The following is a 27,994-nucleotide window of genomic DNA, read 5'->3' as shown; positions in this document are numbered from 1 at the left end:
TACCTTTGGGGATTAAATGTATATGTTGAATCTTTTTTTTGTAAATAACGTCACCACCTGACACCTTGCTTGCTACCAGGTCACGTTGAATAATGCGCTATCTGGATAGAAAAGTTAACATGGCCCAAAAACAAATTAGCTATTTTTTCTTTACAAGAAGATGATAGTTTATAATGGTGCCCTGCGAGGAAACGTTAGCTGCACATTTGAACCGTGCAGAACTTTGAATATTAATTTGCATTGAAGCCGTATTATTGTTGTTGCTGTTGAGCTGCCGCCGTGCACAGCACTGTTGGATATTTGTGTGCTATTTATTTAAGTGTTATGAAAAGTGGGTGTTAAACCAAGGCTTGTTGGACCTTTGTTTTCAAGTGTTTGTGTGTCATTGCCCTGTCTACTTGCGGAGATTTGCAATCTATAATACATGGGTGCTTTTATACAATCCAATACAAAAACTCCAACACACACTGTAGGTGAAATAGAACACTGTCTTTGTAGTAGCCTAGTAGTAGTACGTAAACTATCCAGCATGTGTGTGTACTGCCATTGTGCACACCACGTTTGGAGAAAAAGCACGAGCATGTGAAGTTTGGACCGAAATGGCTGTTTTTGGAAGGGGAAAAACCGAATAACATCCTCAGCGCACCGCCCTCTGCTGTGAGTGACTTCCAGCGCCCCTAGTAACGGAACATTTTACCTAACACTTGGTTATAAAACACGCACTTTAGAAATTTGTACACTAATTCAGGATGCTGGCGTCCAAAAACTTGCTCATTGACGATAAATATTGTAACTAATCGTTTCTTACCATTCACAACTTGTTGTAGGCTACGCGCTCTGCCATTTTCAAAAGTAACATGTCCAACCATCTCAGAAAATCAGCTGCAGGTGGTCCCCAGGTTACAACCTACTAAATTTACGCGATTTCAACTTCAAGACGCCGGAGTCTCGTCCACAATTTTGTCTCCAGTCTTGGTATGACATATGTACACGTCTGTTCAAAAATTTTAACAATAAAACACTCGACACAAAATTATTGGTTTTCAAACATCCATCTAGTCTGATCAATATGTAAATTTTTGCTTGACAAAACTCCGCTAGCTTGAATGATACGAATGCTAACTTATGCAATTCTCATAGCCAAATCACTCACACGTAACTCTACAAACTGGAGCTCTAAACTTAATTACAATTGCATACACAAACATATTAGCTGAAACAACTTACAGCCCGATGTGGGCCATACCAGAGCGCAGCTATCCTTTATCCATGTCAGACGTCTGAGTGCTCCTGTATGGAAGCATTATTGAACAGTCCAGCCAGACCCAACGATGCCACCAGAGGGAAGTGTGTCCTCCACCATTAAACAAAATACAATACTTTTGGACTTTTTGGATAGTTATTTTTTATTATTTCTAAAGGGTTACTTATGCGGAAATTCGGGTTACGTCGCCAGCATAGGAACGGAATTCGTTCGTAACCCGGGGACTACCTGTATCATCATAAAATTCCAGTTCTCCGGTAGAAAAAATGACAATGCGACGTTCATGAGCAATTTTCGACTCGATATGTGGTTATTTACCAAAATTACACCACCATATGAAGGCCGCATAGCAGTCATAAAGTGACCAACAACTCTTATGGCCATGTATATTTTTGATTTTCCATGCAATTTGACTGGATTTTACAACAGAAGCATGACAAAAGACACAAAACCAAGCACTTTGTTGTTCAGATTAACCTTATTTTGCATAGGCAAGTAAACATCTTACATTTTGTTGTACGTACACTCAGTGTTTCATAAAATATATTATTGGGAGGACATATAGGGTTTTCTAACAGATGTTTTAGGTCTCTAAATCAGGTGACTCAGACTCAGGTGCAAAAATATGCAATCGGGACATCCCTGGTATTAATACCGTTTAATCCGGGCTAAGGAGATTTATCAGTGAATGATGAAGATTGGTGTATATAAAAAGAAGCTACGTCTCTGCAAAATTGTTGCTTTCATGAAGAAAAACAAAAGTTTACTTTTAACAAAAAACAATCGAAAGTAAAGCAATGAGACTACTGCGTACGTGCACATTGTGATGGCAATGTTCAAACGATATATTGTGCAGGCCTAACAAAGTATCACGATATAATCACCATTTCGTTATTTTGTCACACCCAGAGTACTAACACAATCTTTATCTTACCCAAATGACACCCAAACACATAATGTATGCTCAAATATTGGAAGCAGCATTGAATAACTTTATATTTCTAACAATAATAACAAACTTTTCTCAAAATGTACACAGATTACAGAATGACTGATGCCTGCTCAGTTGCCAAAACCTCATACACCTGATCTACAGATGCTGTAGGTAATTCCTGTACTGTATAGTACTGCAAGTTCTGGTACTACATCCAAATGCATCGGTGAAATACGGCACCCCTCGAGAAAGTCGCATGCTTTCGAAAGCTTAGCGCTTGATGACCACCTGCTCGAATGCTCCCGCCGCGACCCTGAAAGAAAACCCCACACACATTTAGCATTCCAAGAAACAAGGACAGTTATGTGGTGCTTATAACAGGGAAAGGAATGCATAGCATTATCTTCCAAGAGAATATAATTGGACCGAATTCAAAGAGTGGGGTACACACATTCCAGTTACATAATGAAACTCACCGACTGTGCTGGCTTCCCAAAGCTGTGCTCCCGCCAGGACCGACAAACAAGCTGAGTCCTTCCTCTGTCACATGACACAAATATGCAACAAATTACAGTCTGGACAACTAATAAACAGGAAAATCAAGCTCTGTTCATCCTCATGCTGTAAATTGAAATAAAGTTTATAACTCGTCCAATCCGAACAAATGCTCATTCGCTGCCACCCTCCCAGTTCAAACGGATTGGACATCTACAGTGGGATGAAAAAGTATCTGAACCTTTTGGAATTTCTCACATTTCTGCATAAAATCACCATCAAATGTGATCTGGAATGGAATGGAATTTTATTATCATCATTGGTATCATTGACAATCATTGACAATTACAAAATGTGATATGATTTGCCCGAAGGAACCGAAGAGAGGACAAAGGCGGACAGGATGAAGCATATGCTTATATCAGTTTCCCGTCCCCCATACAACTAAAGACGCACATTCAGGTATGGAACATACATCAAAACTGTACAATAACACAATCAACAATCTGAGTTTAGTAACTTAGCGTCCAGTCAAGCAGCTCAATTAGTTTCAAGGCGTGCTTAGTCATGTCCCTGACATTTTTGCATCTGTTTGCTGTGGAACATTTTGTTGTGGCTATGTGTGTGGAGACTCCTGCAGTTGATAGGTTTCAGCTTACCGTCCACATCCACGAGTTGTTATACTGGTCCGCTGTGTAGTATTTACAGTTATCCAGCGATTATATTCAGTTGGTCAAGACTCGTGATAGCTTTTATTTTCATATATTGCGTCTTGACAAGGATCCTGCAATCTGAGACCCAGGTGTTGGCTATTTTCCCAGCTTTCTTGAGTTGACGTGCTTTTCTAGCAATTTCGGCATTTCGGCGAGTCAAGTTGTCATTCAAAAAAATCTTCGACCCTTTCAGGTGGCGGCGCTAGTTAAGCAGGGCAGTCTTAAACCTGTGGTCTGGCAGCTTCATCAGCACCGTCGCCGGTCATCTCCCCCCAGATGGGAGCAGAAGGTAGCGACTGATGTCCAGCGGTTCCATGTTTATTCCATACTCTTTCAGCTTAGCAATTGCCAGTTGCGCCATTGTGTCCCCTGGGCTAGGCGTAAATTGTAATCCAGAAATGATGAGCTCATTTGCGCGTCGGCACTGGTCGAGATCGTCAGCCAAAATTTCCAGCCTCTTGATGCGAACATCTCTCTCCTCGACCCCCTGCTTGAGTTTCTCGTTTTCAGCGCCAAGTAACTGGAGCTCTCTGATGATTTCTTGATTCTGGTTTTGAATCAAGCCAGTCAAGGAGACCTCCAACTTCTTTATGGAGATCCAAGTCTCCAGGTTTCAAATACTTTGGAGCCATACTGGGAGTCGAGCTTGCTGGGCCTGAGCACTTATAGGTTAAGATAAGAGAGTGCTTCAGAAGCTTCTGTACGCGTTGAAGGCTGAGCAGCGATCTGATCTTTGTCAAAATTACAAAGATGAAAAAACAGTGTCTGCGTTAACTAACCCACCCAACTTTATAGGTTTTCATATTTTAATGAAGATAGTAAGCAAACAATGACAGAAGAGGTGAAAATAAGTAAGTGAACCATCACATTTAATATTTTGTGCCCCCCCTCCTCCGTTTGGCAGCAATAACTTCAACCAGACGCTTTCTGTAGCTGCAGATCAGTCTGGCACATCGATCAGGAATAATCTTGACCCAGTCTTCTTTACAAAACTGCTGTATTTCAGTCAGATTCCTGGGATGTCTGGTATGAATTGCTGTCTTTAGGTCATGCCACAGCATCTCAGTGGGGTCTGAGTCTGGACTTTGACTTGGCCACTCCAGAATGTGTGTTTGTTTGTACTTCTGTGTTTTGGCTCATTGTCTTGTTGCAGCATCCATCCTCTTTTTTTCTTCAACTGTCTGACAGACTGCCTCAGGTTTTCCTGCAAAACATCCTGATAAACGTTTGAATTCATTCTTCCATTATTGATTCCAAGTTGTCCGGGCCCTGAGGCAGCAAAACAGCCCCAAATACTGATGCTCCCTCCACCATGCTTCATGGTGGGGATGAGGTGTAGATGTTGGTGAGCTGTTGCATTTTTACTCCACACATGACGTTGTGTGTTACTCCCAAACAATTCAACTTTGGTTTCATCAGTCCACAAAATATTTTGCCAAAACTTCTGTGGAGTGTCCAAGTGCCTTTTTGCGAACATTAAAGGAGCAACAATGTTTTGTTTTGTTTTTTAGATGGCAGTGGCTTCCTACGTGGAGTCATCCAATGAACACCATTCTTGGCCATAGTTTTACATATTGTTGATTTCTCTAATTCTTTTGCAGACACTCTAGCGTTCTTATTTTACCTCTCTGATTATTCTGTGCTGAACTCTTGACGTCATCTTTGGTGGACAGCCACTCCTCAGGAGAGAAGCAACAGTGCCAAACTCTCTCCATTTCTAGACAACTTCTCTGACTGTAGATTGATGAACATCCAGACTATTAGAGATGGTTTTGTATCCTTTCCCAGCTTTATACAAATCAACAATCCTTGATCGCAGGTTACAGAGAGCTCTTTTGACTGAGCCATGATGCACATCGGACAATGCTTCTCATCAAGACATTTCTTACCAGGTGTGTGTTTTACAGTGGACAGGGCAGCTTTAAACCACTCATCAGTGATTGGGCACACACCTGACTTAATATGTTTGGTTAAAATTGTTTCAATTGCTCCTTAAGTCTCCTTAGGCAGAGGGGTTCACTTACTTATTTTTTCCCATTTTGTCATTGTTTGCATTTTATCCTCAGTAAAATATGAAAGCCTGTAAATGTTTGGGTGGTTTTAGTTAGAGCAGACACTGTTTTTTCATCTGTGTGATTTTGACAAGAATCATATCACATTTGATGGTGATTTTATGCAGAAATGTGAGAATTTCCAAAAGGTTCAGATACTTTTTCATACCATTGTATGCCGGTCCATGGCAACCAATAAGTTTAATTTTGGGGCATTTTAGGTCATTTTGCTGTTGATTTTTAGTCACTCCCGGTTGATTTTGGGATAAAGAACAGCAAGTGACCCGAGAATCTCCCCAAATGAATAAGAAGTGACTCGAAATGAACAGGGAGGGACCTGTAAATCCCCTAAAATGAACAGAAATCGGAACGGTTGTCTACAAATGCTCTGCTTTGGAATGAACAAGCTTTCATTTAGTGCTGCAACGATTAATCGATTAACTTGAGCAAATCGATTTGGGAAAAAAAAGCTTTGAATCAAGTTTTGCAGCTTTGAGTATATGTTTAGAGTGGCACTAAAGTGTTTCAATTAGTTTTATTGATTTGGGTGGATACAATGGCTTCTAGTAGCAACAGTAACTATGACAACTCATAACATGGCTGAATCCAGCTGTTCCTTGTTAAGACCAACATAAGGTAAGTTTTGGTTTGAGCTAATAAGCATAAAAAATGTGTAATTTGGTTTTTGTTTGAGTTAATGTTTTTTTATGCATTCGTAATTTAGTTTATAAGTATATTTAGCCTTTTTTGTGGGAATATGTGTTTGAACGATTTGTTAAGAGCGTTAAAAAAAAAAAGTTATCATTTTATAGCATTTAAGCTAACGGGGTTTGCTATGCAAGTTAGTCAATTGTTCTTTTGTTGTACTTAGATCTTCATTTATTTTATTTATACTGTTTGAGGCTAAACTTAGTTATTTTAATTTCTAATATTCCTAATCTGATTACTCGACAATTCAAACTCACTAGTTGCATAGATAGATTAATCGACAACTAAAATAATCGATAGCCGCAGCCCTACTTTCATTCACCCCTCCCAGTCTTAATGGATTTTGTGGATGGAAGTCTATGGCAGCAAATGCCAGGCAATAAGTTCAATTTGGGGCATTTGATGTCACATCAGTCCGGTGCCATCCCTCCCACTTCAAACGCATGGGGTGTCTATGGTGGTCAGAGGTGGGTAGAAATGAGTTACATGTACTTAGTTACATTTATAGTAACTTTCTGAGAAAAATGTACTTCTAAGAGTAGTTTTACTAAGCTATACTTTTTACTAGAGTAGATTTGTGGAAAAAAAAAAAAAAACGCAACTCTGGGCTACACAAGATTCTTTACATTTTTCGTCTTTTTTCAACATATTAGATTTATTTATTTATTTTTGCCAGCAATGTTAATAGTAGAGACGGGCCTGGTGTATTACCGGGGTAGCGCTACAGATTTCATCAATGAGACATCGCGATAATTATCACGACTCCATTATACCAATCAGACGCAAGTTTGCCGTTCTATCTTCACGCCAGCCGGTTCAATCGTGTGTTTAAAGCAACGTAAAAAATGAAGTACATGACTCGAAAGATTTGATTTCTACCTCTCTCCCAGTTTTTATTTGGCACCGATACACCACGGACACCGGAGTTATGATCCTTTTAATTTCAAAATTGTAATTATGAAGGAACTCATCACTATTCAAACTAGGAAGTAAAGATGTATCGATCGGGTCCGATCACGTCATTTTCAAAGTATCGGAATCGGCAAAAAATATCGGAAATGCCTTAAAAAAATTTTTTTTTTTTTAATTAAATCGTTTTCTAATTGTATTTAACGTTACAGACAAAATGTCTTACATTCATCCAAAGTCTTTAGTTTTGGCTTTAAGTAGGGCTATCAAATTTATCGCGTAAACGGCGGTAATGAATTTTTAAAAAATTAATCACGTTAAAATATTTAATGCAATTAACGCATGCGCTGCACGACCCACTCACGCATTGTCACGTTCAATCTATAATGGCGCCGTTTTACTTATATATATATAGACCTAACAGGCAACGTAAAATGAGTAGAGAGAATTTTGGCAGTCTTTGGATCCTGTTTTTAACTGGCTAAAGCCTTAAAATCCCTTTCTCAACAATTAGAAATATTTTTGGAAGCAATGAGGGGAAAAATGGCAGTGGTTGATCTTTTCCTTAACACCCTATGTTACTTCCCAACGCAGAGAAGATATATCAATTGGTGCCACTACACACAGTCATGGTTGCACTTCCCATCATGCATTTGGGCAGAACAGTATCATTTACTGAAAGCTCAACAAATACACTAGATGGCAATATTTAGTCACAATATACAAAGTCACATTTATCCTTTAAGAATTACATGTCTTTCTATCGGTGGATGCCTCTCACAGAAAGAATGTTAATAATGTAAATGCCATCTTGAGGATTTATTGTCATAATAAACAAATACATTTTCAAAGTATCGGAATCGGCAAAAAAATATCGGACATGCCTTTTTTAAAATATATATATATATATATATATATATATATTTTTTTTAATCAAAACGTATTCTAATTGTATTTAACGTTACAGACATAATGTGTTACACTCATCCAGAGTCTTTAGTTTAAGCTTAAGGTAGGGTTATAAAATTTATAGCGTTAACGGCGAGAATTAATATTTTTTTACATTTATCACGTTACAATATTTAACGCAATTAACGCATGCGCTGCACGACCCACTCACGCATTGTCGCGTTCAATCTATAATGGCGCCGATTTACCCATACAGTATATAGAGCTAAAAGCCAGCGTAAAATGAGTAGAGTGAATTTTGGCAGCCTTTGGAGCCTTTTTTAAATTGGCTAAAGCCTTACAATCCCTCTCCCAACGATTAGAAATATCATGGGAAGCAATGTGGGGAAGATCTTTTTCTTAACACCCTATGTTATTTCCCAACGCAGAGAAGATATATCAATTTGTGCCACTACGCACAGTCATGGTTGCACTTCCCATCATGCATTTGGGCAGAACAGTTAAATGGCTACAGTATCATTTACTGAAAGCTCAACAAATACACTAGATGGCAATATTTAGTCACAATATACAAAGTCACATTTATCCTTTAAGAATTACAAGTCTTTCTATCCGTGGATCCCTCTCACAGAAAGAATGTTAATAATGTAAATGCCATCTTGAGGATTTATTGTCATAATAAACAAATACAGTACTTATGTACTGTATGTTGAATGTATATATTCGTTCGAGTTTTGTTCATTTTTTTCTTAATGCGTTGCCAAAATGTATATGATCGGGAAAAATTATCGGGAATGATTGGAATTGAATCGGGAGCAAAAAAACAAAAAAAAAAAAACAAAAGCAATCGGATCGGGAAATATCGGGATCGGCAGATACTAAAACTAAAACGATCGGGATCGGATCGGGAGCAAAAAAAAAAACATTATCGGAACAACCCTACTAGGAAGTATTTTCTCCACCAGAGGACACTCATCCTCTTTGGATGAATAAATACTTCATTAATGTAATTTTTTTTTTCCTCGTCGCATTTCAATTTTTTTTTTTTCATTTCTTTACCCGAATGTGGTTATGCAATTGGTTATTGTATAGTGGCAGGAAATTACATGAAATGCCCCAAAATGAACTCACTGCATTGGCTGCCACTGAAGGCGTCCAATCAGATGTCTAGCGCCGTCAATGGCAGCCAGTGAGCTGACACAATTCGAATGAAGATTTTGGTAGCAACTTGTTTTTTTTTTTAATGTTTTTTTTAAACAGTGACACTTTTTAAAAACAATACATCTACCCTAGCCTTTTGGGGGGTACAAAGTATTGCGATACATCGCCTTTTTGATATACTGTCTCACCCCTAGTTATTAGCTTCTACCTTACCACTACAAGCAGTGAATCATCATTTCGCCCAACTGCATCCCTTTAATGTAATATGATCCCATCAGCAGGATGTCTTCCCACTCTTAAGTACACACCCTCCGTACTGGAGTCCAAGATACTGTGACTGAAATCCTGGCCCTGCAGAATTTTGTCAATGATGTCGTCTGCGTCGACTCTCGTGGCGTTCACTCGCATCAGCTGATTCTCCACTGAGTTCTGCTTGACTGGATGTCTAGTTCGCAGACAAGAATACGGTGGGGAAGAAAATTTTAGCTTAGCATTTTGACATGTTCAATGAGGTGGCTATGTGTTTTACCTTGAAGCCTTAGCAGGTGTGGAGCTCGGCTCTGTTGTATGATGGCAGTTTGGAGGAGAGGACCGGCTCTCCTTTTCTAATCTGTCTGCCTGCTGCTCATTGGGCTCCGGGATGCTGTCAATTCCTATTGAGGTAGAACCACCTGACGCGTTCCGTCGGTGGCTCAGATCTGGTGAACTGGAATTATTTGAGCTGTAACCTGTAGATTACAAGATTTGGATAGATATTATATCTCTCAGGTGGAGAATGTATGCAAATTAGGGGTGTGACAATATATCGAAAAGGTGATATATCGTGATACTTTGTAGCCCAAAAGGTTGTCGATACGCTCCCGCCAAGAATCGATATATCGTTTTAAAAAGGTCTTTGTTTTTAAGGGGAAAAAAAAAAAAAAGAACCAACAGGTTGCTACTATACTCTTTGGATTGGATACTAGTATACTAGTATAGTAGTTATAAGCAGCAGAAGGATGAAAAGAGCTCGTTTTTCTGTTTATTAGTTGTTTTGCATCCATAATTGTTGTATCGCCATATCGTGAGATCGTTATTGTGAGCTTTATATCGGAAATTGCTTGCGGGAAAACAATAAAATTACGATACTGACATAAATCGTCGTAATTCGAGCATGTAAATGACGAATCAAATTTTATGACGGATGTCAAAGGGATTGTATGTCTAGGTACCACTGTACCACAAAAGAACAATTGGCTAACTTGTTTAGCAAAAGTCGGTTTTTTTTTTTTTTTTAACAGGGGTCTTTAATTGTTCAAACATACCAGTATATTCCCACAGACAAATACTAAATATACTTCTAAACTAAAAAATGAATGCATAAACAAACATTAGCTTAAACAAAAACATGCCTGATTTGGTCTTAACAGGGAGCAGCTGGATTCAGCCAAGTTAAGACGAGTTATGGGCGAGCACTGTTGCTCCGACAGGACAATATATCCACCCAAATCAAGAAAACTAAATGCAACACTTTCAAAACAAACCATTACAAGGTCATTTAACTGCGAATCCTCGATGCAGCAAAGTTTGATTCAAAGCTTTTTGTTCCAATCGAAATTACTCGATTTAATTGAATAATTGTTGCAGTACTAATCGTATCGTGATTCGTGACCTAATGTAAATGTGTACCTGAGACTTTGGACTGTTGACTGGTGTAGCTTGATGTTCTTGTGTGGCCACTGGTAAGCCTTTTCTCGAGAACTGGAGTCCCTGAATGCAGCAAAATCATTATTTTAGGTATACCAACATAATTAATAAAAGTTGCAGCACCATAAATTTTTAATTCTATATTTTTATTGGTGGACTGCACCACATCATATACTAGAAATACTAACAAATAATTTCAAAGTGCAAAAACATATTGTTAAAGCAATACTCCTGACAAATTGTGCATTGTGTGTACAAAGTAGTTTTGCTGTCTTTTATACGGTTGAGGCAGTTGTGTGCACTGCTCTTTATTAATATTTCATAACTTGCAACTACAGTATATTACCCAGTTCAAATGCACCATCACCAACTAGTTAATTTCAGTTCTTGATTCCCAGCGTTAAAAAAGCTTTTATGAAATGGTTTGCTATTTTATAGTGGCCTCTACTGACACAAATGGTAATGACAGGATGCTGGAAGTTAACTGAATAATATACAGTGGGGCAAATAAGTATTTAGTCAACCACTAATTGAGCAAGTTCTCCCACTTGAAAATATTAGAGAGGCCTGTAATTGTCAACATGAGTAAACCTCAACCATGAGAGACAGAATGTGGAAGAAAAAAAAAAACAGAAAATCACATTGTTTTATTTTTAAATAATTCATTTGCAAATCATGGTGGAAAATAAGTATTTGGTCAATACCAAAAGTTCATCTCAATACTTTGTTATGTACCCTTTGTTGGCAATAACGGAGGCCAAACGTCTTCTGTAACTCTTCACACACTGTTGCTGGTATTTTGGCCCATTCCTCCAGCAGATCTCTCCTCTAGAGCAGTGATGTTTTGGGACTGTCATTGGGCAACACGGACTTTCAACTCCCTCTCCAGATTTTCTATGGGGTTGAGATCTGGAGACTGGCTAGGCCACTCCAGGACCTTGAAATGCTTCTTAAGAAGCCAGTCCTTTGTTGCCTTGGCTGTGTGTTTAGGATCATTGTCATGCTGAAAGATCCAACCACGTCTCATATTCAATGCCCTTGCTGATGGAAGGAGATTTTCACTCAAAATCTCTCGATACATGGCCCCATTATTTCCTTTACACAGATCAGTCATCCTGGCCACTCTGCAAAAAAACAGCCCCATACATGATGTTTCCACCCCCATGCTTCACAGTGGGTATGGTGTTCTTCGGATGCAATTCAGTATTCTTTCTCCTCCAAACACAAGAACCTGTGTTTCTACCAAAAAGTTCTATTTTGGTTTCATCTGACCATAACACATTTTCCCAGTCCTCTTCTGGATCATCCAAATGCTCTCTAGCAAACTGCAGACGGGCCTGAATGTGTACTTTCTTCAGCAGGGGGACACGTCCGGCAGTGCAGGATTTGAGTCCCTGGCGGCGCATTGTGTTACTGATAGTAGCCTTTGTTACTGTGGTCCCAGCTCTCTGTAGGTCATTCACTAGGTCCCCCCGTGTGGTTCTGGGATTTTTGCTCACAGTTCTTGTTATAATTTTGACGCCACGGGGTAAGATCTTGCATGGAGCCTCCGATCGAGGGAGATTATCAGTGGTCTTGTATGTCTTCTATTTTCTAATAGTTGCTCCCGCAGTTGATTTCTTTACACCAAGCGCAGATTCAGTCTTCCCAGCCTGGTGCAGGTCTACAATTTTGTCTCTGGTGTCCTTCGACAGCTCTTTGGTCTTGGCCATAGTTAAGTTTGGAGTGTGACTGACTGAGGTTTTGGACAGGTGTCTTTTACACCGATAATGAGTTAAAACAGGTGCCATTAATACAGGTAACGAGTGGATCCTCGTTAGACCTCGTTAGAAGAAGTTAGACCTCTTTGACAGCCAGAAATCTTGCTTGTTTGTAGGTGACCAAATACTTATTTTCCACTCTAATTTGGAAATAAATTCTTTAAAAATCAAAAAATGTGATTTTCTGTTTTTTTCCCCCCACATTCTGTCTCTCATGGTTGAGGTTTACCAATGTTGACAATTACAGGCCTCTCTAATCTTTTCAAATGGGGATCTTGCACAATTGGTGGTTGACTAAATACTTATTTGCCCCACTGTACATTCATTAATTAATTTATATTTCAGGCTGTCTTTACTCTGTACCTGTTGCTGAATTAGATATGGGCATGTCTCCTCCTTTGCGCTCCTTGAGTAGACACTCTGACTCAGTCTGAGGAATACCCAGTGTCATAGCTGTAGATGGGGGGCTGAAGGGGGGAGAGAATATTGTTTTTAAGATTAAAACTATACTTTCCATACATTGAAACTAGGGGTGTGACAATACAGATATTCACAGCAGAAGGATGAAAAGAGCTCGTTGTTCTGTTTATTCGTTGTTTTGTCGAGTATCATAGAATGATTTCCTGACTCATGTATCGATAATTGTTGTAGGTTTCCACCCATAATTCTAAGTACAGGTAGTCACCGGGTTAGGACGTACTCGACTTGCGCGATTTCAACTTTACGACGTTGGCGTCTCGCCCACCATTTTGGCCTTTTTTTTTTTTTTTTTTTAAGTTGCATAAACAGTACCTTATTGTACCTCACAGTATCTTATTTTTTACTTTATTATTTTGACGTATTCTGTCCGTACGTTGTTCATCTTGACAGACAGCAAAAAAGGCAATTGTGCTTTTTACTCCCTTTTGTCAATTTGTAAAGCTGTAACACACATCTGTACACATCTCTTCAAAACAACACGCATTTTAACAATAAAACACTTGACACAAAACAATTGGTGTTCAAACGTTCATCTAGTCTGATCAATATGTAAATTTAGTAGATTAAATTAGCTCAATTTGCATGACAAAAGTCCGCTCGCGTAAATGGTACAAATGCTAACGTATTTACACTTCTCATTGCAAATCGCAAACTTAATTACAAATGCAGACACAAACATATATTAGCTGAAACAACTTACAGCCTGATGTGGGCCAAAGCAGAGCGCAGCTATCCTTTATCCATGTAAGACATCTGAGGCTACGTCTACACTAGGACGGATAATGGCCTCAAACGTGTAATTAGTTGGACTATACGGCATGTCCGCTACACTAGTTTGCCTATTATCTGGATTAGTTGTCAGACGGATAAAGTAGGTGGGTAATTTTACCCGCAGCCTATGCGGCGCCTAATATGGACTGCTGTCACCGTACAACATTCGGATACTCGGAAAGGGACGTCATGCCATCACTGTTTTTAGTGCGGCATGACACCATCGTAAACAATGGAGGCGGATGATCACGACATGGCATTCCTGCTCTTTTCTTTTCACACATTTTCCACACAAAAACTCAAATAAATCCATCTTTATGAGACAGGCGGCGATGAGGGAAAAGTTTACCCCGGCCGTCGCGGCCACAACAGCGTCATCTCTCATTTATGTGTAAATAAATTGTTACTTTGCTATCAAAAGCTCTATTTGTCTTGTTATGTTATTTTGTAAAAGGAAAACATTATTCAGATGTTTAGGATGTAACTAAAGCAAAAATAGCTATGTTAAAGTAAAAGTTATGTTTGAAATGTCTGCTTTTACAAAAAGCTCAATTTCTGTTTTTCATAAGAAATTCGAAAATTGCACAAACTAAGCTGTTTTCTAATGCGGATTTCTAAAGAATGGAAAAAGATATAAACTTACTTTTGTTTTCCTGCTGAAAGAAGAGAGTAATCTTTCTTTTGGTGGGTTCCATGTTTATATAGCAATAGAAAAGAATTTTCTGTGGACCTTGCAAAATCAGTCAAAATCCACTAAAACGGCCGGGAGCGAAGGGGGTTGCACCGGTTAAAATGGGGAGTGATTTGGGGAGTGAAATTGGGAGTAAATGAGTTAAATTATACTTTTTTTGTAAGTTTGTATTACTATTTTCCTTTAACATAAAAGGGCAATGTTATGCAGAGGTGTACTTATAATAATTTTAGAGACAAATTGTAATATTTACAGTGGCGCAAGAGAGTCAGGGGGGCGCGGAACGTTTACGTCTTCGTGGGGGGCTTAACAGAAAATTGAGAAGCACTGCAGTAATACAAAGCGACAGTCCAGCTAGACCTAACGCTGCCACCAGAGGGCAGTGCATCCTTCATCATTACACAAAATACAATACTTTTAGACTGTTTAGATAGTTCTTTGGGGTACTTAAAGGGTTGATTCCGACTTATGGGGAAATTTGGGTTACGTCGCTAGCGTAGGAACGGACCTTGTTCGTAACCCGGGGCTACCTGTGTAAGATACGGACTAAAGTGTTAATATTATTAGCAGTCCAGTCACTCATTCTACTAAATGGTACTCAGTACTGCATGTGAAGGATTTATAGTGCGGTACTGTGGAATTATCATGCATTCTTGACTGTGCTTCCCCACCCGCCTCATTCATGTGTTTAACATAGCAACACAGAAATAAGTAAAAGGTGGGGCTCACTACATAGTGCTTAGAACACGCCAAATTGAATCAACTCATGAATCACATTCACACTCATGATGTCGTAAATCGACTGTCTACCCTCAACTCTGTCTTGTTATCCTAAGATGATACTTCAACAATTGGATTTAGAATTAGTAATGTTTTTCTAATGGCAGCGTGACTTGCTTTTGTTTTGAAATTAGAACTTGGAATTTAACTAGTGTCACATTAAAAAAATGAATTTAAATTTGGAGCTCCTTCAGGTATTTAGGTGTTTAGGAAGCAATGTTTCAATTAGGGGTGGGAACCTCTGGGTACCTCACAATACCATACGATCTGCGGTAAAACAATTATTCATACGTGTAGACTGACACCCTTTAAAAACGATATCTCGATTCTTAGCGGAAGCATATCGCTAACCTTTTAGGCTAAGAAGTATCGCAATATATCAACTTTTCGATATATTGTCACTAGAGCTGTCCTGACTAGTCGACATAGTCGACGTCATCAATGACGTAAATCCGTCGATGAGCACAACATCCCGTCGACGGTTAATGAAGGGTTAAAAAATTATATGCGTGGAAAGTTCAGAATGTCGGACGCTCTGTATGCAAGCGGGGAAAGCGGCACAAAGCCAAAAAAGCGCACCAGAGTGTCAAAGGAGGACAAAGGAGGGTACACTCTTGTGTCCTGTCTCTGCAATGCCAAGCTTGGCTGCAAGTCGGCCGTGAATAAACACCCCAAGCGTCGTCACCCAGTTTGTAAGTCCATCTAACTAACTAACTAACTAACTAACTAACTAACGACATGTTTTATTGAAGTTGCTAAGCCTGTCACGATATGCAATGAGTCCATTTATCGCACGGCAAATAAAAATGAGGGCGGTAATTTTCACGGCTGCCTTTTATCGCTGCGCGCATGCGTGCTGATGGCACATAAGACTCCAGATCCTTTCTCTTATCAACACGCTGTAGAATTAAAGTTCAGACATACAAAATAAGAAAACACATCCTATATTAAACACTGTAACGTTAGCACTGCTACACTGAGGTGAATGGGGGGGGGGAAGGCAACCTACTTTAGCCTGCTATAAAACATTGGCAGTCGTCTCGTGAAAGCAAACTTGCGGTTAAAAGTTGACACTTCAAACATGAAAAATCGCTGGTTGACAGCATTTGCAAACAAAAAAAATGACCAAAAAAATCTTACTGACACTAGATGCAATGACAAAAAGTGTTTTTTTTTTGCGGAGTGTAAAGCTGAAGTTAGCAGTATAGCGAATGTACTTCCAGTGAACATTTCAAAATAAAAGCATGTCATGTTCGTCATATAAATAGCGATTTCTGGAGTTAATCCCACATACTTCAGAATTCAGATTCTACACGAAGAATACCTTTAAAATGACACCCTTTATGAAAAATCTGATTGGCAATGAATAATTATTATAATACTATTAGATATATTACTATACTATAATAAGTTTTTTAAAGAATTGTTTTGAATCATGAAGTCAATCTTCTGAATCTGTTTATAATCCATTCTTTTGCACTAGTTAATTCTATCAGCATTTGAACTCATTGTTTATTTGTGATTTATTATGTTATTTACGTGTTTATTTGTACTTTGGTAAATAATTTAAGTGTTCCAATAGGTTTTTGTGAATTGATAAGCGTCAACAAAAATTTCATTGCTAAATTAGTAAAAAAAAAAAAATTTTTTTTTTATTATTAGATTATTCGACTAATCGTAAAAATAGTCGGCTGACTAATCGGGAGAAAATTAGTTGTTTGGGACAGCCCGAATTGTCACACCCCTAGTGTTTTCTCGTGAAAAGTGAAAACTGTGGTCAGAGGGGTTTCACATGTCACAACCTTTGCTCGGAGTGAACTGTTTGTTTCATCACATCCTGTCTTATAAACTGTCTGACATTCAAACAGGGCATGACTTCCGTGGTGTCGATCTTATCGCTTAACAGCTGTTGCAAAAGAGGAATGATGTGGCGGTGTGTTATCAGCTCACAGATGAATGCAGAGGATCAAAATTTGACTTTCATCTCTGGGTGTAATTTTGACATCAGATAAGAGCAAGGGTGTCAGTGTATTGACAGACAGGATGTTGTTATAGTTCCTTGGAACATTGTGGATGAACTGAAAGGTCATTTGTAATAACTACAAAACCATTGCAGCATGAACGAGAATTTTTTTCAGCACAAACGTAGCACCAACAACTGGCTTTATCAGTGTTCTATTCCGCCGTAGATGGGGGGGCTGCGGGACGTCATCACTACAAATTAAAAGTTGAATATCTACAAAACCATTGCAGCACAAAATAACCTACAGAACAAACAATTGATACCATTTTTAGTAAGCTTGAGAACGATAAACAGATACGACCGGATATCCGGTTTTACAGGTGAGAGATACAGATGTATCGATAGTAAAGTTACCATTCGACAGTAATTAGCCATTAAATATTCAATGAACCAATAGTAGAGATAGAATTCGGCTATCGCCAGCACAAGAATCGGCTTCTAATGCCTAGTTCAATGCATTGCTTAATATGATCATAATTTAGCTTTGACTTCACATGCTGCGCTTCTGTCATTCACCACACAGCACACTTAGATCGAGACCAAACGTGATATAATATATACAAGCACTACTCACAGTCGTGGTTGCCTCAACTTCCCATGCATTTCGGCAGAACCGCTACTAGTCGCCGTCATTACCTGATCGTCACGGGCGTGTCATAACAACGCGAGAGCTAACGAAACCACTGTAACGCACGCTCCGTAGCGTTTTCTTCACAGCCCAAAACGAAACTAGTAGTGGCAACGAAGCAACGTGCTAAAAGTTACAATGGCCAGTGTGATCACCGACGCCAGCGACGTGCAGCGATTGATTTTCAACGCACCCAGGAAAACAAAAGTCGGACTTTGAAGTGATGAAGGCAGCCAGATCTGTTCGCATGGGACGGAGCTGGTGTGAAGTGTGGAGTGGTACAGAGATCGTAAGTTTTTAACCCTGAAAAATAACCCACTACAATGGTGGAAAGGGTGGCATATTGTTTCCACGAAACGCAGTCTACTTAAACATGAACATGTGGATTAGTTGATCTTCCTCAAGACAAATCTGCCCTTCAAAAAAGATATGGACAGTGATGAGGAATAAAAAAATTAAGCACAGGCATGAGTGAATGACTTTGCTGTGTATTAGGTTAAAGTAATGATTATTGACCTGTCTGTCTAAAATGCCATGTTTTTATTCCCCCAATTATACTAGTCGTAAAGCATAATTTATTATAACACTAGCAGGTTTAATTCTTTTTTTTTTCTAGACCTACTGCATATTATTAATATTTTTTGTTTGTAAGATGTTTACGTTGAAAGTTTGCACTTAAATTACTTACCTCTTGTGTTAAAAACACCAGGAAATACATTAATTGAATTACTGCACTTAATTGTTGTCTGTCACTGGAGTTTTATTTTATTATCAATCCCATCCAACAATATGGCGGTCATATGGTAAGCCTTTTTTTTTTTTTCATAAAAAAATACAAGATAACATTGGTATGAAATTTTGTTGTTTAATTTTGCTATATTAGAAATGTGGTCTTTTTATATGTTTAAAATACTGTAAAAACATACACAACAAATATTTACCATCGTATCATTTTCACTCTATCGAACCGTATCGTTCTTACACTGTATTGAATCGCTCGGCCTTAAAAATGTATCGTTTTTTTAATCGAATCGTAATCTAGATACATATCGAAACGGCTTCATGCCAGAGATTCCCAACTCTAATTTTTAGCCTGTTTGGACCAAATATTTGGCTGCTTGACATCAGATTGACATAAAACAACTGCATGCCTCAGAAACGAGCGGCACAAACGATTGACATCATATTTATATAAATTTACGTCTGATCGGGGCCCAACTTCACGGAGGTATAAAAATGAAAAAAATACATAAACAAATAAATTATTCAAATAACAAGCATAAAAATAAAGTCCTTACGTTTTAAAGCAGGGGTCTCCAGACATAAGTTGTGTTGTGATAACCACCTGTAAAACAATAGGAGCGTTAGTTAAGGAACAACAAAAAAATGACTGGACAAAGTGTTTCTTTTTTAGCTACTTAAAATTCTGCAGCCCATGCCCAAAATGCTGTTAAAGTAGTTATATCCGTTTACAGGCTGAACAGTGTTCTATTTTGTCCTTGTTCAATATGTAACTTTCTCACCAGAGAGAATAATGTGTAGTTGTGCTGGGGAAACCATTAACTTGCACTTGATGACAGAATACTTTCTTCCGAATAGATCTGTAAACCAACTCTACCAGTAATGTCATTAGGTTTTAGTTTACTTCATGTTATAATTGTTGACGCGGAGAAGTCAAGTCAACTCATCAAGCAAATCTTTATTATTTGTATTTTATTTTATTTTTTATTATCCTGTCCTGTTCAGCTGCTTAGACACGGAGAATAGGAAACCGGGTGTCTTATGATCTGAACAGTTTTAATGTATCACATGGGAGTTTGATATACTCCCATTACGGTTGTTCATTATGTTTTATTTATTAGGAGAAAGCAGTGAACCAGAAGGGTTTATGGGGGACAGAAGGGAATGAAGAGACTACAGCAACAACGATTAATTGATTAACTCAAGTAATTCCATTAGAAAAACGCTTTGAATCACACTTTGCTGCTTCGAGGATTCATTTGAGTCAGTAATTCTCAAAGAGAGGGGCGCGCCCCTCCAGGACGGTGCAGAGCCATGCCGAGGGTGACGCATGTGACCTGAGGGAAACATGCTTTTTTGCCGTACTAGAATTAAGTGTACTTGCACACCCACTCAGTGGCTGTGCAATGGCACTCTCATTTTCAGAGTGTGCGCAGTATTTTTTTAACCAAACAAGAACACACAGCAAAGCGTACCGGAGATAGGAAGAGCTAGACGAGGATATATGACGAAGCGTATGTAGCGTTTGGCTTTGACTTTTAATACAATTGGAGACGAGGAAAGACCAGTCTGTTTACGGTGTCTAAAAATGCAGAAACAGAAAATAATTAAGGAGTGCTGATTTAAGTAGAGTAGTGTTGAAATGGTTTGTTTCGAAAGAGTTTGCATTTTGTTTTATTGATTTGGGTGGATACACTACATTCTAGTGGCAACAGTGAATATGACATAAATCATCTGACGTTGCTGAATCCAGGTAAGTTTGTTTGAGCTAATATGTTTGTTCATACATTTGTAATTTAGTTTGGAGGTATATTAAGCATTTTTGTGGGAATATGTGATTGAACAATTTTTTAAGAGCATTGTTTAAAAAAAAAAAAAAAAAAAAAGCACTTTATAGCATTTAAGCTAGCAGACTTTTGCTTTGCAAGTTAGCCAGTTGTTCTTTTGTTGTACTTAAATCCTAATTTTTGTACCGTTTCAGGCTAGCTCAGGTATTTTAACTTATTTTTTTAAGCATTTATTGCTCTTGTGAAATGAATTGCAATCCTGCAAAGTTTGAAGAAACGCTCAGGAATTTTGTTTTCGCATTTAATGCTCTTTGAAAGTGAAATCTTAGCAAGCCAAAATAAATATTATTGCAAGCATAAAAACAATTTGTTTTACATATCCTAGAATTTATTCTGCGACACGTTAATTGTTCGTAATCCGATCACTCGATTATTCGAACTAACTGATCGATAGCTTAATCCAAAATAATTGATAGCTCCAGCCTTAAAGCAGACAGAAGAAGAGAAAACCAAACAACAACAACATAGACATAATTACACATCTATGTTATTTATCAACATAGTGTTGCTTTAGTTAGCTAATTATATTTACCAGTGGAGACCATGTAGGGGGCCTCCAAACCAAGGAGAAAAATGACAGAAGGTAAATCAAAAATAGACCGAGAAGGAGAGAAGTCAGCAATGTAAGGTGGGAACCCAGTACTGTGTAAATCGCCTGTAAGCGTGGATAAATTGACATCCAATGCTATGCTACCTGATCACAAATCCTGGCACTGACAATCTCTCTACCTGAGTGTGTCTAATTGCAACTTATCGATTAAATCAAATCAAGTTCTATTTAAGTGTCATGCAGGCAACTTGGCAAGGTACCTTGAGAATAGAATTGTCTTGTCTGGTTTTGTTAGTGTCATATCCCTCCAGGAGACATCTTCTTGTAGTGCTGCCCGACCCAGCAAACTCAGACAGGTTTAAGTCAGCAAAGCCCAGCTGCACATGAATGAATAAAATCAAAATAATAAGGGACAAGACAAGAATAGCAACTTGCTAACATAGAGAAATGCAGTCATTTTAATCAGTAAGCTAAACATAAAAACAGTCATAGTGACTAGCATACCAAAGTCCTTCTGTGCACTCAAATCATATAAAGGTAGTGATAACATTGTTTAAATTGGTTATTCATTCTGGAACTAAGTAATGAAATACCTTTGCAAATGCTTTCCCACCCTTCAATTCCTGAAATGACAAAAACACCTAAATTAGTTTGCAAATTTAGCTGCTGGTTACAAATTAACATACGCTAGATTCCTTTTTTTCCAACACTTTCATGTCAGCCAACATGCATTTTTGTCACAACGACAGAGCATAACTCGTGGCCTCAAACCTATCACGTACCTTGCGCACCGATACCCGACACACACACGGGTCCAATACACCTGTCCGAGCATTGGCGCTCATCTTACACATGAAGGAGAATCTCTTCTTCCAGTGCACACAGTTGGCTTGGACGGGTTCCCTGGATGCACAAACAGTATACGTATATGTACAGTGGAGTGAAAAAGTATCCGAACCTTTAAGAATTTCTTACATTTCTGCATAAAATCACCATCAAAAGTGATCTTTGTCAAAATCACACTGATGAAAAAACTGCTTTAACTAAAACCACCCAAACGTATAAAGCTTTTCATATTCTAATGAGGATAGTATGTAAACAATGACAGAGGGGGGTAAATAAGTAAGTGAACCATCACATTTAATATTTTGTGCCCCCCCACCCTTTGGCAGCAATAACTTCAACCAGACGCGTCCTGTCGCTGAAAATCAGTCTGGCACATCGATCAGGACTATTCTTGGCCCATTCTTTTCTACAAAACTGCTAGAGTTCAGTCAGATTTCTGGGAGGTCTGGCATGAATCGCTGTCTTTAGGTCATGCCACAGCATCTCAATGGGGTGCAAGTCTGGACTTTGACTTGGCCACTCCAGAATTTATTGTTATTTATTTTGTTCTTCAGAAACCATTCTGAAGTTTATTTAGTTCTGCGTTTTGGATCATTGTCTTGTTGCAGCATCCGTCCACTTTTTAGCTTCAACTGTCTGAGAGACAACCTCAGGTTTTCCTGCAAAACTTTTGAATTCATTCTTCCATTAATGATTGCAAGTTCTCCAGGTCCTGAGGAAGCAAAACAACCCCAAATTATGATACTCCCTCCTGAATGCTTCACGGTGGGGATGAGGTGTTGATGTTGGTGAGCTGTTCCATTTTTCCTCCACACATGACGTTGTCTGTTACTCCCAAACAATTCAACTTTGGTTTCATCCGTCCACAAAATATTCTGCCAAAACTTCTATGGACTGTCCAAGTGCCTTTTTGCGAACATTTAACGAGCAACAATGTTTTTTTTAGACAGCAGTGGCTTCCTCTGTGGAGTCCTCCCATGAACACCATTTTTGGCCATAATTTTACATATAGTTGATGTGTGCAAAGAGATATTGGACTGTGCCAGTGATTTCTGTAAGTCTTTAGCAGACACTCTATGGTTCTTTTTTACCTCTCTGATTATTCTGCACGGAACTCTTGGCGTCATCTTTGGTGGACAGCCACTCCTTGGGAGAGAAGCAACAGTGCCAAACACTCTCCATTTGTAGACAACTTCTCTAAATGTCCACTGATGAACATCCAGACTTTTAGAGATGGTTTTGTATCATTTCCCAGCTTTATACAAATCAACAATCCTTGATCGCAGGTCTTCAGACAGCTCTTTTGACTGAGCCATGACGCACATCAGACAATGCATCTTATCAAGACATTTCTTACCAGGCGTTGTTTTATAGTGGGCAGGGCAGCTTTAAACCACTCATCAGTGATTGGGCACACACCTGACTTAAATTGTTTGGTAAAAATTCAGTTTCAACTGCTCTTTAAGTCTCCTGAGGCAGAGAGTTTACTCACTTATTTTTCTCCCTTCTGACACTGTTTGCATGCTCTCCTCATTAAAATATGAAAACCTATAAATGCTTGGGTGGTTTTAGTTAAAGAAGACGCTGTTTTTTTATCTGTGTGATTTTGACAAAGAATACATCACATTAAATGGTGATTTTATGCTGAAATGTGAGAAAATCAAAAGGTTCAGATACTTTTTCATACCACTGTATCATGAGATCATCTTGTATCGCAAATTGTATCGTGGGTTACTCAGACGTTCCCACCCTTAATAATTACTCATGGTTAAAAATGGCTTTCAAATGGAAAAACTATTAGGAAAACCAAACTTTCTTTAGAAAAACTTTGAAAGTACTGTTTATACTAGTATAGTTTATTTGCGCAAATTGTTACTATGGTGACGTAGTGACGACAAACAGCCGGCACGAATTTGTCTCGGCTTGTTTTTCCGCAGTGACTCATGTTAGTTGTGCGCAATACTATTTTTTTCTCTGTGGAAGGAAGTTATCACTGTCATTTTTGTTGTTGCTATGCACTCATGTGTACATCTTAGTTTTATGTACAAATTACTATGTGATTAAAGCGGCCATACAGAACAACAATGACGGTACAGTTAATAAACTCTTGTTAGACCATAGAACATTAATGTGTTAACCGCTAGGACTGCCACGTACTTTAGTATGATAATGAAACAATAGGGATATTAACTATCTGCAAGGTAGTTGCATATATTCTGTTGACAAGGAAGGGACAAAATTACCCCAAAAAGGTTTTGGCGAATCAATCCATTGAGTACACAACCTAAATAAATGACCTTAGTATAGAACAGTTAGAGTTGTGCTTGGCCATTTCTAGCTCGCATGTAACATCACATCAGCAATACTCCCTCGACAGCAAGTTAAGTTCAAGTACTCACTTATACAACAAGTTACTGTACTTCTTGTACAAGATGTAACTCACTTTGTACAATAAGCATTTTCAAATACCGTAATTTTCAGACTATAAGCCGGTACTTTTTCCCTCATTCTAAATCCTGGGGCTTATAGTCCAGTGAGTCTTATTTGTTGATTTACTGTATTTGGGTTATCGTAATTTTTGCACTATAAGACGCACCTGACGATAAGCCGCCACCCACCAAATGCGACACGAAAACGGCATTTGTTCATAGATAAGATACGGACTATAAGCCGCAGCTGTCCTCACTATATTATGGGAGGTTTACACCAAAAGATATTAACCGGTAATACTTTATTTGACGGCGGCATCATACGACAGACCAAATGAACCACCATGAAGTTTTGAACCAATTGGCTTCACTGCTTCAAAAGCTTCATTTGTCCATCAATGCTCCCTTGTTGGAGACTGTCAACCTCTTCTGCCACCTGCTGTAAACATTGGTGTCATCCAACATGCCTCCTAGCATGCATTGCAGCTCTAAAGATGTAAATAACAATCTAAATTCATGTTCTGTGCCAATTATTTCTTCAGTTACTGTTCCAGTTGTTTCATTAATTGCTAGTTATGGTATTTGGTAACACTTTATTTGACAGTTGCGCCTTAAGACTGTCATTAGACAATCATAATTATGACATGACGCTGTCATGAGCATTAATGAATGCAAATTATCTCACTTTTGAATGGATGTGAAAATCCGAGCTGTCACAAGCATTCAGTAATGCCCATGATAGTGTCATATCAGAATTATGATGGTCTTATGACAGTCTTATGACGCCGCTGTCAAATGAAGTGTTACCAAATCCCATAACAAGCAATTGATGAAACAACTGGAACAGTAACTGAAAACATAATTAGCACAGAACACATCTGTAGCGCTGCAATGCATGCCTGGAGGCATGTTGGACAACAACAGTGTTGACAGCAGGTGGCAGCAAAGGTCGACTGTCTCCCCCAAGGGGGCAGTGATGGCCAAATGAAGCTTCTTGAAGCAATTAAGCTTTTTTGTCACTAACTCCATTTATGTCCAGCTTGGATCGTCCACATCCATTCAAAAGTGAGATCATTTGACGGACGACACTAAATGACATCTGTTACAAGCATTCATTAATGCTAATGACAGTGTCATGTCATAATTATGATTGTATAATGACAGTCTTATGGCGCCACTGTGAAATAAAGTGTGACCAAATACCATAACTAGCAATGAATGAAACAACTGGAACAGTAACTGAGGAAATAATTAGCACAGAATATAAATTTGAATTGTTATTTACATCTTTAGCGCTGCAATGCATGCTAGGAGGCATGTTGGATGACAAAAGTGTTGACGGCAGGTGGCAGCAGAGGTTGACGGTCTCCCTCAAGGGAGCAGTGATGGTCATATCGTAATTAAGCCGGTCTCATGACAGTCTTATGACGCCACTGTCATATAAAGTGCTACCAGTTATTATGTTTTGGTGTAAATATCCCATAATACAGTGAGGACAGCTGCAGTTTATAGTTCGGAGCGGCTTATCTATTCACAAATGACGTTTTTTTGTGTCAAATTTGGTGGGTGGCGGCTTATAGTCAGGTATGCCTTATAGTCCAGAAATTACGTGTATTTTTTGGGGACTCTGTGTTCAATAAGACAATTTGAATGAATACTTTGCACAATTAGCAGACTAAAAAATACTCCCTTGTGCCCTCATACTCTTGTAAATTCACTAAAATTAAGTACTCCATTGTACAATAAGCAAAGTAGGTCAAAGTACTCCCTTGTACTATGTATACTTTATGTATTGTTTGCCAAAAAATAAACCGACATGTACTTATCGTTACTATTTGAATACACAACGTTTCAGAATCTGTTAATAACAAAATAATGTTAATTTACTTAAATAATACGCAAAAACATCATAGCAATCATCAACATTGTGATACGAAGTAATTTTGAAATTAATGCTCAAACGGAAGCTAGTTAAATAATGCTAAAAGCTAAAGGGTCAATTCAATTATTACGTCAACCCCTCCAAATTCTAAATATTTTCGACTGAGTGAACCACCGCTAAAAATAGTCCCAGAACTTACCGAGAAGACTCTTGGACGAAGGAACCATGTACGAGGCGAACTTTACAAAATAAGACGCCGTTGACAAAGGGGACCGACGACAACTCCTCCAAGTAGAAATCCACTTTAAATTCAAATCTCTTCTTCTTCATGAGAATGAACGACATGCTTCGTGGAGTTCTAGATCACGACCGAGACAAGTGTTGACAGACAGTCGGACAGGACGTCCTACACCGACTGCTGCTGCCCACTCAGCTGTTGGAAACTTATTCAAACTTCATTGCTCGGCTTTTTCCCTCCTTCCTTCCTTCCCACCCAAGTACTTCCTGACTCCTTATGACGTGGCATAATTTCATTGGCTCGATACCGACAAGCTTCATTTCCAGTCGCCATTCAAAACTGCCTAGTTTTCTTTGCACTAACAAACTTCAACGCTCCAATTTGTCACTGTGAAAAGTCATAAAAAGGAACATGCCGTCACAACATGACGTTACAATTCTGTAAAATGACATTGCGAGCATCAAATTTTGGTAAATATTAGACTACCACCCCACTTTAGTGATGATTTATGTGTCTTTTGTCTTAATTGCAAGTTATATACTGTATCATATCATATAATCAATAGGAAGTGACGCTGAAATGCCTCAAAATTCACCTGAAGTGACCCAATATGTGCAGGAAGTCAACCCACAATGCCCCCAAATCAACAGGAAGTGACCCCAAACCCCCCATTTTAATAGGATATGAACATATTACAATATGAACAAGAACTCAACCTGGAATGCTTCAAAATTGACAGGAAGCAACACTGAAATGCCTCAAAATCAACAGGAAGTGACCAAATATGTACGGGAAGTGAACCCGAAATGCCCCCAAATCAACAGGGAGTGACTGCTAAATCACCCCATTTTAATAGGATCTGAACATATAACAATATAAACAGGAAGTCACCCTAGAATGCCTCAAAATTGACAGGAAGCGACACTGAATTGCCTCAAATCAATAGGAAGTGACCCTGGAATGCCTCAAAATCAACAAGAAGTAACCCAATAAGTGAAGCTGAAATGCCCCCAACTCAGCAGGAAGTCACACGGGAACCCCTCCATTTGAACACAAAGTGACTCAAAATAAACAGGACGTGACCTGTTACCTAAAGGAAGTCCGAGAGGCCTCAAAATCAACAGGAACTGACCCCAAAACCCCCCCATTTTAATAGGAAGTGACCAAAAATAAAGAGGAAGTGGCCTGTTATCTACAGGAAGTCCAAGATGCTTCAAAATCACCAGGAAGTGACCCAATATGTATGAAGTGAAAACGAAATGCCCCCAAATCAACAGGAAGTGACCCCGAAACCCTCCCTTTTCATCAGGAAGTGACCCAAAATAAACCGGAAGTGACCTGTTACCTACAGGAAGTCCGAGAGGCCTCAAAATTAACAGGAAGTGGCCCACCATATACGAAAAGTGAACCCAAAATGCCCCCAGATTAACAGGAAGTGCCCCCGAAACCCTCCCATTTTACCAGTAAGTGACCCAAAATAAACAGGATGTGACCTCTT

General features: G+C 38.8%; 2 protein-coding genes across 2 annotated transcripts in view; one reads left to right on the top strand and one right to left on the bottom strand.

The window, feature by feature from the left end:
• LOC130929743 (mitochondrial adenyl nucleotide antiporter SLC25A24-like) overlaps positions 1-27,994 on the top strand; it is a 54,638-nt gene that overhangs the window by 1,299 nt on the left and 25,345 nt on the right. The window lies entirely within an intron of this gene.
• LOC130929745 (EEIG family member 2-like) lies at positions 1,602-26,948 on the bottom strand. The gene is made up of 11 exons (XM_057857185.1): positions 26,458-26,948; positions 21,884-22,004; positions 21,695-21,724; positions 21,362-21,478; positions 19,262-19,308; positions 12,954-13,057; positions 10,813-10,893; positions 9,674-9,872; positions 9,453-9,589; positions 2,675-2,738; positions 1,602-2,511 (listed from the first exon to the last, which is right to left on the bottom strand). Exons 1-11 carry the CDS (start codon positions 26,601-26,603, stop codon positions 2,469-2,471), a joined length of 1,089 nt encoding a protein of 362 aa, XP_057713168.1. The 5' UTR covers positions 26,604-26,948; the 3' UTR covers positions 1,602-2,468.

This window comes from Corythoichthys intestinalis, chromosome 14 (genome assembly GCF_030265065.1).
Source record: "Corythoichthys intestinalis isolate RoL2023-P3 chromosome 14, ASM3026506v1, whole genome shotgun sequence".
Taxonomy (NCBI): domain Eukaryota; kingdom Metazoa; phylum Chordata; class Actinopteri; order Syngnathiformes; family Syngnathidae; genus Corythoichthys; species Corythoichthys intestinalis.
Note: the sequence above shows the minus strand (reverse complement) of the source record. Positions and strands in the feature narration are given on the sequence as shown.